The 15,444-nt window shown below is 62.9% G+C and overlaps 2 protein-coding genes across 3 annotated transcripts in view; one reads left to right on the top strand and one right to left on the bottom strand.

The window, feature by feature from the left end:
• The first annotated feature begins 39 nt into the window (after positions 1-39).
• Positions 40-7,719, top strand: ADORA2B (adenosine A2b receptor). Its single transcript, XM_019545768.1, has 2 exons — positions 40-488; positions 5,990-7,719. Exons 1-2 carry the CDS (start codon positions 169-171, stop codon positions 6,672-6,674), a joined length of 1,005 nt encoding a protein of 334 aa, XP_019401313.1. The 5' UTR covers positions 40-168; the 3' UTR covers positions 6,675-7,719.
• Positions 7,720-9,289: 1,570 nt separating this feature from the next.
• ZSWIM7 (zinc finger SWIM-type containing 7) overlaps positions 9,290-15,444 on the bottom strand; it is a 9,513-nt gene continuing 3,358 nt past the window's right edge. The window contains exons 2-6 of one of the 2 annotated variants that reach the window (XM_019545767.1): positions 14,052-14,150; positions 12,014-12,035; positions 11,040-11,142; positions 9,894-9,998; positions 9,290-9,622 (exon numbers count right to left, since the gene is read on the bottom strand). In XM_019545767.1, the coding sequence (XP_019401312.1) occupies positions 9,506-9,622; positions 9,894-9,998; positions 11,040-11,142; positions 12,014-12,035; positions 14,052-14,150 (446 nt within the window). In that variant the 3' untranslated portion in view covers positions 9,290-9,505. Of the gene's footprint in view, positions 9,623-9,893; positions 9,999-11,039; positions 11,143-11,468; positions 11,884-12,013; positions 12,036-14,051; positions 14,151-15,444 lie in introns of those variants that run through there. The other variant, XM_019545766.1, reaches the window with a different exon arrangement.

Below are 15,444 nucleotides of genomic sequence, written 5' to 3'. Positions count from 1 at the left end.
GCCCCTTCAGCTCTCTCTGGTCCGGGCAGGCTGGTGCGGCCGTGCCGCGGGGCAGAGCCGGAGGGGACCCGCGCGCGGCACGTAGCCCCGCCGAGCGGCGCGGATGGCTGCGCCTTGCTGCCAGGCTGCGGCCCCGGGGAGGCGCCCGCCGCGCCCCAGCGCCTCGCCATGAACAGGCCGTACATCGCGCTGGAGCTGCTCATCGCCCTGCTGTCCATCGCGGGCAACGTGCTGGTGTGCTGGGCCGTGGCCACCAACCGCCAGCTGAAGACGGCCACCAACTACTTGCTGGTGTCGCTGGCCGTGGCCGACATCGGCGTGGGCGCGCTGGCCATCCCCTTCGCCATCACCATCAGCATCGGCTTCCGCGCCGACTTCCACAGCTGCCTCTTCCTGGCCTGCTTCGTGCTGGTGCTGACCCAGAGCTCCATCTTCAGCCTGCTGGCCGTGGCCGTGGACAGGTACCTGGCCATCAGGATCCCGCTCAGGTGAGGAGAGGAGGGGCACCGGGCGCCCCTGGGTGCGGGCGAGCGGGGCACGAGCTGGCTCCGGGGTCCCGTCCGCCCTGCCTGCTCTCCTGGGGGGACGGGTCTGGCCCAGGGCAGCCGGAGGGGCCTGTTGTCGGTGCATACGGCCGTAAAAGCCGAGGGGCTGTGGCTCGTAGCGACCCGGCGGCTCGTTTCGGCCCCCGAGCAAGAGCCGAGCTGTTTGTGTGCAGCCATTTCTCAGCCAAGAGCTGGATCGCGGCCAAAGCTCCCACTTGCCGCACGAGTCAGGTTGCGAGCGGCCTTGTGGTGAGTCACCTTGGTCAGAGCTCGGGCCCCCCGGGCTCTAGCCCCAGCCCCCAGCCGCTGGAAAGGCTGCCCGTGCTGGGCAGAGCGGTGCTGTGAGCACTCGCATACGTGCAAGGTTAACAGAAAGACGCCGCTGGAGCAGGGAGGAGATGCAAAACTGGGAAACCTGGAGCAGATCTCTCCTTCCTCGCTGTCAGCAGGCTTCCTCCGGTCGGGATGGGATCATGTGAAAGAGAAACTTGTCACGGGCTGTGTAGAGGGGCAGTGTCATGCGCTGGGCCAAAGGGCCTTGTGAGCGGGGTTCAAACGGTGCCACAGCTTCCTAGTGGCTGGAAAAGTGCCACCAAAGCCGGGTCCTAAGGTCACAAGCGTAGCGAGCCTCGAGCTGTCACAGAGCTGGCATGGCCGCACCTTAGCACGGGGGGAGCTGGCAGAGAGAGCCATGTGCCCGGGGGCTGGGGGTGCCCAGCTGCATCGTTGCAGTGTATCCACCCAGGGCCTTGCTTTGGTGGCCAGGATTCCCATGACGATGCGGCGGCCTTGAAAGAGGCGACCCCCGCCGGCCCTTTTCCGGTACATCAGAGCGTGTCGGTGCGTTTGGCAAACGTGATTTCCCGTCAGGTAGGGCCGTGCGGCTGTAATGGGAGGGCAGTGCCAGAGAGATGCCGAGCAGGACAGCCCGCAGCGCGCCCCCTCTCCGGGAACGGGCCTGCGGCGCCGGCGCCTTCGGGAGGGCGACGGGCTTAGGGGGTTTCAGGGCTGCCGGCCTGCGCGAACCTGGCTAATCGTTTACCTGCTACCTGCTGCAGGGTAAGCAGAGGAAATTGCCTTTGGCCCGAGATAATGATTTATTGCCTATTCTGCGTATTTCTTTCTCGCTCCATGAAGTGGGTCTACCAGCTCCAGAGGGGCTAAAAGGCAGCCTGGCTTTTTTCTGGTGTGCTGTGCCATGAAGCCCACCCCCTCCCTGCGAGACGTGGCGGCACGGGCCGTCCAGGAGAACTTCCTCGCCTCAGGCCCCCAATTTTGTGTTTGGCTGGAAGGGACCTGGCGCGGGGCGGCGGGGTTCAGTTTCCGCCTGAGCAGAGGCGCAGCCGAGCAGGTGTTCGCCTGCCGCGGAGGGTATTTTTAACAGCTGGTAGGAAAGCAAATCGTTCCTCCCCCTTTTCTCTCCTCCTCGCTGGGCAGCCGGTTTGGTGGGACGGGGCAGGTCGATGCTGCCACGCGGGATGCGACGGCCCCTTGTTTCCTGTTGGTCTCCGCTGCTGTCCTGTAAAACTGCGCATCACCTCTGCCGCCTTCCCCTCTGCACGGACGTCTTCGCGACCGCGGTTCCCCTACGGCCCGGAGATGGGAGCCAGGGTTGTTTTCCCGGCCCCGGCAGCAGCGCAGGGCATGGCGGGATCTCCGTCTTTGCACGGAGGAATGTCCGTGGGCAGGCCGCGTGCGGGGAGTGAGAGTCCGTGGTGTGTTTTGGAAAGCGGGGAGCAGCCTTCCCACCATGGGGCCCTGCAGCGGTCACCCTCGCAGGGGTGCCCCTGGATGACGGTTCGGTGCAGGGCGCACGCAGGTACCTTGCCAGTGCAACGCTGCCACTTCAGGGACTGCGTCCCTGCCGGCTTGGGCGTGGAAGTACGCGGAGGCCTGGCAGCTGAAGGCAGCGTTGGTTGGCAAACCCTGGCAGGGAGGAGGTGTGAGGCTCCCTCCTGCTTCAGCCTGGCCGCGGCCCTTGGATAATCCAGCTCCCGACTCGCCCGACTGGCTGCTCGAGTTCAGCCCATTTGCTGCTCCTCTAAGGAGGCTGGAGACGGGGACGCAGAAAGCTAGAGAGGAAAGTGCGGGAGAGGCGCGGGCTTTGAGAAGGGCGCGTGCCGGGCGCTGGGCAGGCTTTGCTGCCAGGGAAGCGGTTTGCCGGCAGCTGCGGGGCTGGGGGGTTTGTCCCTCTCGTGCAGCTGTCAGAGGGTCGGTGTCAAGCAAACTCCCTCCAGCGTCCTCCCTCCAGCGCCTGGCCTGACAAGTCAGGGCAAAGGCACAGTGCCACCAAAATCCGGCTGGCTTTTTGGGGTGAAACAACAGAAACCCTAAACCCCGGCTCTAGCTTCGGCTCCACGTGGAGCGAGTGGCTTCGTTTACCTCGGGCTGGTTTAACCCTCGTTTCCTCTCTGACGTGTCTCCAGAAACGCCCGGCTCACGTGCCGCCTGTACTGTCCCAACCTCCGGGGCTTCCTGTGGCTGAACTGCATGGGGGAAGAAACCCAGCGTTTCCTCCCGACGGCTTTGACTCTCCAACCTCCTCGCCGCTCTGCCTGTGCTGAGCGACTCGGGCAGGGCGGGAGCCCGCCTCCCTTCTCCCGTCTGCTCTGACTGAGCCCCGTGCCCCGCGGCCTGTCCTTGCTCCGTGCCGCCTGTGCCGCCCGCAGCGTGGTCAGGGCCCCGCGGGAGCGGTGAGCGTGGCGTGTGGGAGCGGGGGGAAGCACAGTTGCAAGGCGAGGAAGCTGCAGTTTTTCAGAGGAAGCTGATGGCATCCGGCTGCACGTGGCAGGGTGGCAGGGCTCCCGTCTGCAGTCAGGGCATGGACGTCGGGTGCCAGGCAGGGTCCCCTCCTTGAGTCACCGTGCCGCCCAGTCACAGCTGTGCGGGAATCGCGCAGGCTGTGGCGCGATACCTGCGGGAGGACGACTGGGCTTTGCCACTCCGCCGTGCGGGGAATCAGTTTTGATGCCTCAGAAACAGACGTTTCTCCAGCTTCTCTGGCAAGGCAAAGACGTGGCGAGCGCGGTCAAGGGACGAGCCACGGGCTGCATGCTGGGCACTGCCAGCTGGGGTCTGCGGCCCCGGAAACCTTCTCCCCAGAGTGCAGGTCTGGTCTTAAATGGCAACCGCCCGCTCCCGCCATGAAGGGCAGAGTTGTTTGCAAAGACATTTCAAAAGCACCAGGTGTTCGTTTTTCAAAGGACTGTGCCCCATTTTTTGCCCAAAACTATTGGCCACGTTCAGTCCTGGTCCCCCCGCAGCTGCACAGAGCTGAATCCCCCGTCCCTGCTCTACCCAGGCCTCTTCCTACACCCAGCTCAGCCAGGCCCTGTGCTGCCCACCAGCCCTTCCAGGCACCGCCGCCCTGGGCTCGGGGTGCAGCAGGCAGCTCTGGCCTGAGAGCTGTCAGGAATTAGTGGCGCCAGCTGTGCCTCCAGATGTGCTGCCCTGAAGCCACTGGCAGGCTCGGGGGACTGGCATGTGGTGCTGATAACCCTCGCGGTGGTGTTGCCGCCGATACCCACCGGGGCTGCACAGCCTCTGCAGCCCCCGCCCATCCGTGTGCGCTGCGCCGCGCCGCAGGGCAGGGCTGTGCTGCGTGGGCAGGGCAGGGGGGGTGTTGCCTCTGCGGGTGCAGAGGGCGAGCGTGTCGGGGCAGGCTGCATCTCCCTTCGCCAGCACGGAGGCTTGGAGCTGCTCCTTTCCGTGAGGGCGGGTGTGTGTGCCACCTCTCTGCAGCCTGGGACCAGATGGCTGGTTCTGGCCACCCTTTGGCTTCTGGGCTCCCCCAGGTCCATCCGCTGCGCTGCCCTCTGCTACCCATGGGCATCTCGCAGAGGACAGGGGGCTGCAGGGAAAAAGCCCCAGGCCCAGCCACCACGGTGATGCAAGCTCCAAATGACCGCCCTGGTGCTGGTGGGCAGGCAACCCCAGCGGGGCTGGGAGCCCGGTGCGAAGGGCACAGAAGGTGGGATCAGTGCGGTGCTGGGGGAGAGCCCCTGTGGGCTCCACCTGGGTCCCTGCTCCTTGTGCTTGTGCAAGCCCTAGCACGGGGATCCCCGCCACGCCACAAAGACCAGCTGAGCGGGAGGTGCCACGTGCTGAGCGGCTCGGCTCGGCTCCCCGCATCTGGTAGCATGGGCTCGCGACGCGCCGTTCACCAGCTGGCTAGGCCGTGTGGGCTCTGCCCTGCGCTAACCCGCCGTTATTTACTCAGCAGTTGAGCTCGGAGGCCTCAGGCCAGCGTCGTCATCGGGCATAATTCAGGCTCTGGCAGGGCCGAGGGTACGTGCTCCACGAGCAGGAGCCGGACAGGCCAGAGGGGCAGGCGGGAGCTGAAATGGAAACATGGAAACATGTGCTGTGAGGACAGGAGCTGGGGGGTCGCGGATGCTGGAAGGGAGCAGCGCCGGAGGCGGATGCGAGATGGGGGAGCCGGTCTGGCCATGCCCAGACGAGGGGCCTCTGTGGTGGGAGATGGGGTGGCTCCTCCAGGGAGCACAAGGGCAGATGCCGCAGCCCTGCAGCGCTGTCCCACCGCGTGCCCCAGTTGGGACTGGGGCCTCCAGCTTGTCCAGAGCCCTCCAGGCTGCAGGGTCACCGCGGGAGCCCGTGCCGGAGATGACTCAGTTCCTGCCAGTTGGGAGCCGGCTTTCTGGCTCTTGCACCAGCGCGGCTGGATTACTGACTGCTGGCCCCGCGCCCTCGCCTCCCCCGGCCGGGCTCAGCAGAGCCGCCCCGCAACGGCCAGCTGGCCCCCGGCCCAGGCAGCAGCGAACGTGAGCGCAAACGGCAATGGCGAAGGAGCGATGGTTGCGGCTGGGCTCCGGGCACTTGCTGGTGCTGCCTTGGGCGCCTCTGCTTTGTCACCGGAGCCTCGCACCTCAGGTGTGCACCCCGTGCCGGCTGCCTGGCGCTTGGGCAGGACTAGGCCGAGGTGCAGAGTCCCCGTCTGTGACCCTGTGCTTCCAGCCCAGCATCCCGGCTCCAGCCCGGGCAGGAGGGAGAGCACCGGCTCAGGTGCATCTTGAGGGCTCGTTACCTTCCCTGGCCTCCGCGAGCTCTGGGTTAGCGGCGTCCGGGTGCTGCCCGTTCTGCTCTTCATGGATCTGTCGCCCGTGACTTTGGCTGGGCGGCAGCAGCAGCAGGGCCAGGCTGACAAAGGGCCCAACAGGGTTTTAAAATGCATCTGGGCCCCTACGTTGTCGATGCTGCAGGGAAGCCGGAGGTTTGGGGGGCGAGAGCTCGGCCCTGTTCAAGGCGGTGTCAGCTGGCGCCTGGCAGCACTGGGCTCAGGCTCGGTGGCACGTGCGGGCTGGCTCCCGTGGGCTTTGCAGGGCGAGGGGGTAGCTGTTTCCCTGCCCATTCATTCAGCTGAGGCCGTCGGTGCTGGGACTGTGGTGTGTGTTGCTCACCACAGCTGTGCTCTTCTCGGCCCCCAGGTACAAGAGCCTGGTGACGGGGAAGCGGGTGCGAGGCATCATCGCCGTGCTCTGGCTCCTGTCGTTCGCCATCGGGCTGATCCCGCTGATGGGCTGGAACAATGCCATGGGTGGCTGCCCCAATATGACCAACGTGTCGGCGGTGGCCAGGGAGAGCCACAAGCCCTGCCAGGTCTTCTGCCTCTTTGAGAACGTGGTCACCATGAGCTACATGGTTTACTTCAACTTCTTCGGCTGCGTGCTGCTCCCTCTTGCCATCATGCTGGGCATCTACATCAAGATTTTCATGGTGGCCTGCAAGCAGCTGCGGCAGATGGAGCTGATGGGCCACTCCCGGACCACCCTGCAGCGGGAAGTGCACGCGGCCAAGTCCCTGGCCATCATCATGGGGCTCTTTGCCTTCTGTTGGCTGCCCCTGCACATCCTGAACTGCCTCACCTACTTCAAGGGCTTCAGCCACAGCAGGCCCGAGTGGATCATGTACACAGCCATCATCCTGTCGCACACCAACTCCGTCGTCAACCCCGTCATCTATGCCTACCGCATCCAGGACTTCCGCTGCACCTTCCGCAAGATCCTCTCCCAGGTGCTTTGCAAGGCGGACAACGGCCCCAAGTGCCCGAACGGCCACAGCCAGCACCTGACGGTCAGCAGCATCATCAGTGCCACCCCCACGTGCGTCTGACCTGACCCGTCCCGGGCCTCAACGGCCTGGTCCTGGGAGCAAGGATCCTTGGCTCCCCGAGAGGAGTTGCGCTAGGAGCCGTGTGCATTTGTACTGGTTTTTATGTGAATTTTTCTATGACCACAGTGCCTCGTAGAGGGAGGATGTGACTGGGGCCTCTGCACGGCTCACCCTGGAGGATGCCCGGGGTGTGGGGTTGGGACTGGGCACCATCTCCTGCCCAGTCAGAGGTTGGATCTGAACCCCTGCCCTCCCAACGCAGGCTCCCCTCATCGTGCTGCTCGTCTCCACCCTTAATTTTATTTTCCTCCCCTGTCTCCTTCCTGTAATGATCCCAGTTACTCAGGGCAGTGTGGCCCTGACGGCATGTTAGTCTGATCCTGGTTGGGTTTTTTTCTTCCATCAATTGTTTGATGCAGCTTGTATTCTCCCATGGGAAATCCTCTTCCTGTCACCCAGTTGCTGGTGTGACCCGAAGCTGTGCGCCAGGCTCCAGAGGAGCAGGCCGTGAGTGGGAGGCCACTCGGGGCAGAGCTGGCCTCGCTCCTGTGGGGGTGTCAGAGGAGAGAGGGGCTGGGATGGCAGGAAGGTGCCACTGCCTCAACCTCCTCAGCTCCCCCGTTCCCGGCGCGATATCCTGCCCTGGCAGTGGCTGTCGGACTGGGTAGGGCCCCTCTGAATCTCACCGGGCAAGGCTCTGTGTGTTCAGGCCCTGCAGCCAGCATGGGCCAAAGCCCAGCTGCTATTCTGAGGCTGCTGGGGGAGTCCAGGCGGTTGCGGATGCCTTTGCCCTTGCGCGGGTGTTTTGGATCCGCTGTGTAAATGGCTGAGACGTTCCCAGCAGGGAGTCAGTGGCCGGAGATGCTGCTGAAGCAGGCACCCCCGTGCCCGCCTGACTCCGTGCAGCAGGCCCATGTCACGGCCAGTGCTGTAGCTCGGTGTCCAGCTCGTCCCCGGTCCCTGCACGCGGTGTGTCTCATCCATGTCTGAGCCCTCTTTGGTCTGCGTGTGGCGCACGCAACTGGATAAAGGTGGGAAGAACCAGGCCCTTTGCAGCCCTGTCAGCTCTGTGAGGCATTTGCGTGTTTTCGGACGTCGAGCTCTGGGGTTGAGGAATGGGCGGGGGGAGTGCTAGTCCCCCAGCAGGGCAGGCGTTGGGGAGTGGGGTCCTGGGCAAAGTGGCAGCAGGTGGCTCTGAGCCTCCCGGCCCTGCCCAGCCAGAAGGCCGAGCTCAGGGGACAGATCCCGGGGTGCGGAGACGGAGCCGAGCACCAGCCTCGCGCCTGCCCTGCAGGCTCCCGACTCGGCTCCTGCCGGCTGGCTCTGCCTTTTGCTGCTGCCGTTTCCCAGGCACGGTCCACAGGGCAGAGGTCTCATGTCTCCAGTTCCCAGCTGGTCTCTGCTGCAGGAGCTTTCCTCAGGGTTTAGTCCTCATCTGTGACCTTCTAGGCAGGGTTCGGTGCTTTTATCCCAGTCTCGTGCATCCTTCGTGTTCATTGTGATCTCAAAGCAGCTGCCCTTGCTGCACCTTAATTTGTGAGAGAACGCAACCAAGTGCTACAGCAGAGCCAGGGCCCAAGGGCAAAGGGCTGGGCTTCCCTTTCTCTGCACCTCTTATGGGCCATGAGGGCTGGAGAGCGCCCTGCCACTGGCTGCTGTGGCCACTGCCCTGGTGTGGACATGCCTCTGGGCTCCCTTCAGTTAGCGGCAGAGCTCCAGTGGGGGGCCAGCCCCGAGGCCATCAAAAGTAAAATGCAAACGGGCAGATTCTGAGCCCTGACGAGGTCCTTAAAAAAAATCTGTCAGTGCAAGTGAAAAGGGCAGAGGCAGTGCTGGGCACCGCTTCCCGTGTGGGGCTGGGCAGGTGGGATGTGCACCCATCTCCACGTTACCAGGTTTGGCGCTACGGGAACGCTGCTGTTTGCATGCAGGACCCACAGCTGCTGCCACGGGCTGAGCCTGGGCCAGGTCGCTGCTGCAGCAAGGGGGGTCTTGTACAAGGGGGACATGCACACCCGTGACTCCTGCTGCGCCAGGGTGGGTCTGGCTTGTTGCACCATGCATGGACTGCAGGGTCAGGTCCTTTCTCTTCCCTCACTGGGTAATGTGGGGCAGAGCGAGCCAGGCCCAGCTTGGAGCGCAAGTGCCCCCAGCTGTCCCGCTGCCAATACCCAGCGGTACCAGAACCACAACCCAATCGCAGCGCCCCAGGGTGGACGCTGGGGCCTGGGAAGACGGACAGGGTTACCTGGTTCTGGCAGCACTGAGCTGTTCCTGAACCCCAGCCCTCCCTCCAGGGCCCCCAGCGGGGTTTCTCCCAGGTGCAGCGAAGCCGGCAGCCCCTCGCAGCTTTGCGCTGCCAGTGCAGCAGGGCTTGGCTGTGGCCACACCCGCCACGTGCCCTGGGCCTCGCCCTGCAGCACCTGCCGCTGAGAACCGGGCTGCCAAAGGTCTCCATGGAGCCCTGCCCTGCTCTGGCCTGCTTCAAGGGCTGACCCAGCCATGGCACACAGCACCCATGGGTGTGGAGTATGGCAGCCTGGCCCGGGGCAACTGCTGTTTCTGCCATATCCCAGCCCCCGCCCCAGCAGCAGCCACCAGGATCTCAGCCGGCACACAGGCTCCTCAGGTAGGTTTATTAACAGTGCAACTAGCACCTGGGCCCCGGCGGGTGGGCTGCCTGCTGCGCTGCCAGCCCGGCTCCAATTCCCGAGGAGAACTGGCAGCCCTGGTACATGCTTGTTCAGCTCGGGGGGCCAGGCACCTCACGTGCATGTGCCACCAGGACCACAGGTGCTTGCAGGTGGGTGTGAGCACGCAGAGTGGGTCCTTCATCCATCCTCGTTTTCCTCCGCCAGCAGGATGTTCTCCAGCTGCTGGTTGGAGACAGTGAGCTCCTGGCAGGCGCCGGTGGCCTGGCTGAGGTAGACAGCGAGGATGTGCTTGCACTGAGGGTGGAAAGTTTGAGCAGATGAACAGCAGGGACAGCAGCAGGGCGCCCCCCCTGCACTTGGTTTGTCTGGGCTCAAACAGGTCCCTGCTGCTGCCCCTGGTTCCTGCTCTACTCCAGGCACCGGCCCCACTCCAGCTGCATCCCAGTCTTTCACTGATCCCATGTTTGCAGCCGGAGCACTGGGGCTCCCTGCAATGCCCCTGTGAGCTGCTTGGCTCCCACCTCCGCGCAGAGCCCGCGTCCACCCCCGCACACGGGCTCCTCACCAGCAGGCTGTCGGCCTTGCGCAGCACGGAGAAGGCAAAGGCCGGGCACGTGCAGAAGTGACAGGCGGCGTAGCAGGTGTAAAGCCTGCCGGAGCTCCCCAGCACCTGGAACACAGGCGGCCAGCCAGGCCGGGGTCAGGAGCAGGCCACGTCCCCAGCCCCATCCCGCAGCCAAGTGAGGTCAGGCAAGGACAGGTCACCCTTGCAGGGGGCACCTAGTGCCCAGCCCTCCCCCTCTCACCACCACCTCTGCTGTGCTGCCCCTGGTGTGTCCTATTTGACTCCATGAGCACAAGCCATGGGCAGACAGGGCTCCAGGTCCCTTCTGGAGGACCCTCTGATCCCTCCCAGCGCTGGAGCTGACCCCACAGCAGGAAACAGCTCCCCAGCCTCTGTGCACTCCTCCACTTGGGCTGCCTGGAGCACCGGGTGCTCCCTTCCCCCACACAGAGGCAAACACCCCAATGGCTTGGCGGCTGCTTTGCTGGTGGTACCCATCATGTCCCCTACACTGGGCCCTGCGGGGGCCAGGAGTGGCATCAGCTGGGTGGCTGAGACATACTCTTAGACCTGCCAGGCAGAGGCACTCCCAGAAGTGGGCAGATGCAAGGGGGCTAGCGGCTCGGACACTGGGGCTCTGGCCGTCTTGTTAGCACGAGCTGCTGCAGCTGCTTGGAGTCTACTCCAGTTGTGCAGAGAGAGTTTGCACTTCCTGCGAGGGGCCTGCCAGCTCCGTTTCTGTCCTGGGGACAGGCTGACATGGCCTGTTCTCACAGCCCGGGCTGGGGAAGCAGTGGGGAGCTCCGTCCCTCACGGCTCTGGCCGGAGGAGGTTTCCACACTGCTCAGCCTGCAGTGGCATTAGCTAGAGGCCTCTTGTATCTACCGTGAGGAGGCTGGACTTGATGCCAGGGCAGTGACTGCCTGCCCAACCCCATGCCCTGTTGACCAAGCACTCCAGAGGCGAGCAGGGCTCCTCTCTATTTCTGCTAGAAGCCAAGTGCCCAGGTTATTCAGAGCCCTGCTGTAAGGAAGTTCTGAGGGAGCAGGGCTTGTCCTTGTCTGCATGGCCAGGGCTACACGAGCAGACAGCGACCGCCACATGCTGGAGAGCCTGAGCAGGATGCGGAGCAGGCGTGGTTCATACCTGGTACGCTGCCCGTCCGCTGGGGGACACGACGCGGGTCACCGAGCGCTGGTCCACCAGGTCCAAGGCTGGGACAGCAATCGGGCCGAACACAAACTTGAGCCTGGGAGAGGAGCCGGTGGGTTAGGGCACAGTGCAGGCAGTGCGGATGTGCCACCCCCCAGCTTGCTGCTGCCTCAGTCAGGTGGTGGCCACCTTCCCCCCACCCCATGTGCCTGGAGACATCTGAGCTACGGGCCACAGCTGCTGGGACTTGAGGCTTCCCAGGCCAATGGTCGGGCTAAGAAATGACTAGAACATGAGTCTCTCCCAGTGAGGCTGCTTTGCATTGTCCCTGCTGTGACAGCAAGGCCCTCAAAGCAGGACGGAGACCAGAGCCCTCCCACTGCGTGTTTATGGCCTTTATCTGCAGATAGATAGCTGCCATACCTGCTGGGAGTCACGTAGGGATACCTAATAACCTGCTGGGGGGGGGCTGGACACCTGAACCCGGCACCTATTGTCCAGGCAGCTCCTAGGCTTAGGTGTGCTGCTAGACGTGCTCTTCCTGCCTGCTTGGGAACCCGTTCCAAGGAGCTCAGGGGTGAGAGAGAAGCTTTGGGGTCCTTTCATCCCCAGGGAAAATTCCCCAAAGCCTGGGTCAGTGACAAGGGCAAACAGCAGACATTCAGGAGAGCCACTGTGGGCAAACAATGAGGACAGGAGGAAGCAGACGTGCCCCCTCTGCTCTGGGAAGAAGGCTGGGAATGAGAAGTCAAGCCCAAGTTCAGCATCTCGGCAGCACAGCTGCCGTGAGTTTCTGTGCTGGTCTGACTGGCCACGGGCCGAGCTGACCGACTCAGTCCTTGAAGAAATTGGAGGGGATCTGGCAGGACCACGTCAGAGGAGCGAGCGGGGGCAGGGGAACACTCCTGGCAGGAGGGCACGTGGTGCTGGGAAAGGGCCCGGCGGGGAGTGGGGCAGGAGGTACTTACGCCAGCAGGAGTTCATCAGGGACTGCAAGAAAAAGAGAAAGGAACATTACTTTGCTGATCTCCTGCTCCCTTAGGACATGTGCGCCCGGCCCTGCAGCCACTGGCCTCTCGGGCCACAAGTGGGAGCAGAGTGGGTCACTAGGGGAGTATCACTATGGGAGACTCCTGGTGCTGTTAGAGGGCTGAGGCAGCACTGGCAGGGAGGGAGCAAGGCTCTCCAGCCCCTTCCATCACAGCAGGTGGCTCTGGGGCTCCAGCTAAAATGGCTCAGGGCGCATCATCCACAAACCCTCATGAGAGACTCACTGGGAAAGGAAAGACAGAGCCCCAGGGCCTGGGTTCATGACATGCTGCTTCACAAAGGCACAAAGAAAGGCCTGGCAGCTTAATCACCTGGACCATTGTTTTAATGAACTGACTGGGAGGGGGTTTCCCCCAAAAAACAGAGTGGTATCTATGTGCTTCCTGCGCTGCTTTATTTTGGAATCACTTGATGAGGTCAAAATATCTAAAAGCTCGTCTCTCTGCAGGGCCTGTCCCTTCCCAACACAGTCCCAGAGGGCTCGGGCCAGCTCATAGCAGCTTATCTGGCACATGGAAAAACTGACGCTGCTACTGAAGAGGGGAACTGGTTAAGGGAGGCAGTTGCAGTAAAGAAAAGCTCTTGAACCCATTCACATTAATAGTTTTGGCCCCAAACCTGATCTTCTGCTTATCCCTAGTGGAATCCCAGCAGGGCTTTAAAGTTGTGAGGCTCCCAGTGGTCTGGTCGTCCATTTATCTGGCTCTCGTGTCCAGTGCAACATCTCTGGTTTTAGTCACCTTAAAACCCCTAGCTGTTGCTTGATTTTTTCACATTAGGGCTTTATTAGACCCTCTGAAAAGACCTACCCAGCTCAGGCCCAGGTTCTGAACCTCCACTGCCCCAACAGCATCTGCCACGTGCCAGGCAGAGCTCTGTGCAGCTCTCCTTGGTGGCCAGGGTGGTTGCGCCTGTGCCAGGCTGTCCCGAGCCCTCGTTCCTTTAAGCAAAGCATTCAAACCGGCTTGCCTGCTTTCCTGTTTGCTTTGATTAGGGCGTAGGGAAAACAGATCCCTTAAATAGCAACTCCATTTGTGAAGGTGTCACCGTGAGCTGCTTGGCGTGTAAACATACCTAATGGGATTCTCTCGGCAGGGCTGCAGAAACATCCCGGCAATGCAGCGTGTGGTTAGGAGCTGCTGTTCCCGCTAACTACTACTGCCAGCCAGGACTTCACACTTGGCTTGTATTGCTGCCCTCTTCCGCCTGAAGGGGAAAGCAGCCCCTTGTTCAAGGCCGTAGCTCCCTCTCCTGGGCAGCGGTGAGAACGCTTGTGTGTGTGTTCAAAGTGCCCAGACGGAGATGAGCCTGCCTACTGGGCAACAACAGATAGGCTAGCTTTCCTGTCGGGGCTCAGCACTGATAGCACAAGCGTCCCTGAGACTGGACAAGGGTGCTCCTGCATGCAGATCTCCAGCATGGATGACCAGCCACAACGGGCCGCAGCGGGGAGCAGGCAGGGCCTTGACGCGATAGTCTGCAAAGTTCGGACTGAGGAAGCCCCACGGTGCCGCCTGGCCCCGGCTGCTGAAATGACGACGTGCTCACGACAGAACCCGTGCTCGCAGAAGTCGCGGGTCATAGAAGAGCATCCAGTCTGGGTCAATGCGCGGGGGATGGATTCGGGGCACTTTCTGAAGCTTGGGATCACTGAGATCATCGCGAGCGCCTCACCCTAACCTGCCCCCACCCTCCAAGGCACTTGACCTGGCTTGCACTGGGGAGATTTGAGACCAGCCATGGCTGAGCGAGCACTGCAGAGCAAGGGCACGCTGCCTCCCCCCACGGTCCCAGGCAAGCACCGCCGTATTGGCACTGATATATCTCCATAGGCAGCTGGCAGCCCGGTGGGACGGACGGGAGCTACTAGCTAGGGTCACCGAGCCCTGTTGAAGGCTCAGACGACGGCCAACGCTTCACAACAGCTCCCTCCTGGCTTCGTTTCTCTCCACCTACCCTGCGCGGTCTCCTGGAAAGTCTTCTTTATCTCTCGGAGAAGCTCCTCCGCCACCGCTGGCAGTGTGGTGCCCAGGTCGTCAGATATGCAGTCGAACCCTGGAATCAAGACAGCAGCGAGAGGCTGGAGTCATCGCAGATACAGCGAACAAACGAGGACGGTTTAACAGCGTGGCCAGATGAGGCCAAACGAAGGGCACTGATCAGAGTCCACCTGCCCTGCTATTCCCGAGGGAGTTTTCGCCTTTCTTCTTTGGGGTAGAGGGGAGCTGGCAGACATTTTTGAAGCGTGGCCTGCATTTCAGCAGAGCCTCTGTCACCCGTCCGTGCTCACGAATGCACACGACACGCCCCGCCTCCTGCCCACGAGGAAACCAGGCATCTGGGGAGCTTCTAAGGCTGTGCTAGTGCCACTGTACCTACCCCGCATGGGTTAATCCTCACAACTCCCCTCCTGAGGGAAGAAAGTACTGTTGTCCCCTCTTCGGCTGAGGGCAGGCCGGGAGTGACCAAGTGACTTGCTTTTCCTCCCCTGCCGCCGCTGAACTCAAGGAAGGGGATTCACCTCAAGCCAGGTGCTGAACATGGAGGAGTGAAGGAAAGAGCAGGAGGAAAATGGCAGGAGACAGAAGCTGGGGAATGGGAAAAAAAACACCAGACTGATGGTGGGAAAAGCAAAGAAAGGAGAAGTCATGGGGAAAAAATACAAGGGCATAAAAAGAGGGATGTCAGAGCAAAAGACAGGTCCCCTACTTCCCCTTTCTAGTGTGGTCTTGCACTGCTGCCAGCTCGCGAGGCCTGGGACAAGGCAGAGGGCATGCAGCACGACCTTGGCTGCAGGAGGCAGCCCTGGAAACCCGAGCAGGCTCCAACGTAGGTCCCCAAGGAAGGGATGCCCTTGGCCCCAGCTTGGATGTGATTGCCAGCCTGTGAGCCACCGAACTAGAGAAACTCGAGGGGGAGCTCCCCACCAAGCAGGTTGTGTACAGTTGGCTCGGGCACTTGTGGCATCACCATCTGGGCCCCTGCAAACCAGGCTGCTGAGACCCGCCTGGCGGGTCGTAACACACCTGGTGCTGCGAGGCCTGGGCTGGAGCCACTGGAGCGCCCCTGGGGCAGGCCCCTGGGGCTGCTGCACCCCCCCGGGGGGAGGCGCAGGCGTGAGGCCCAGAGCTGAGCCAGGGCTGCGCCTGCACCCCGCGCTGGGCCTGCAGCTGTGTGCACGGCGTGGGTCTGGGCAGCCCACGGCGGGGGCGTGTGGCGTGTGGCTCCGGGCCCAAGGCCAACCGGGCACTGCCGCTGCTGCAGGGGGCTCAGCCGCTGCTTCCCAGCGCCTCGCCGCCCCCGCCCGGCGCTGCGCGCTCGGCGGCCAGGCTCGGCCAGCACAACCGAG

This window comes from Crocodylus porosus, unplaced genomic scaffold (assembly GCF_001723895.1).
Source record: "Crocodylus porosus isolate Cpor-Errol unplaced genomic scaffold, CroPor_comp1, whole genome shotgun sequence".
In the NCBI taxonomy this organism is placed as follows: Eukaryota; Metazoa; Chordata; order Crocodylia; family Crocodylidae; genus Crocodylus; species Crocodylus porosus.
This window is presented reverse-complemented; position numbering and strand designations above follow the sequence as displayed.

Bases quoted from the DNA above. Each gene is read 5' to 3' on its own strand.
- ADORA2B (XM_019545768.1), top strand. From the start codon at position 169: ATGAACAGGCCGTACATCGCGCTGGAGCTGCTCATCGCCCTGCTGTCC. The intron at 489-5,989 runs GTGAGGAGAGGA...CTCGGCCCCCAG, and splicing joins GCCATCAGGATCCCGCTCAG to GTACAAGAGCCTGGTGACGG.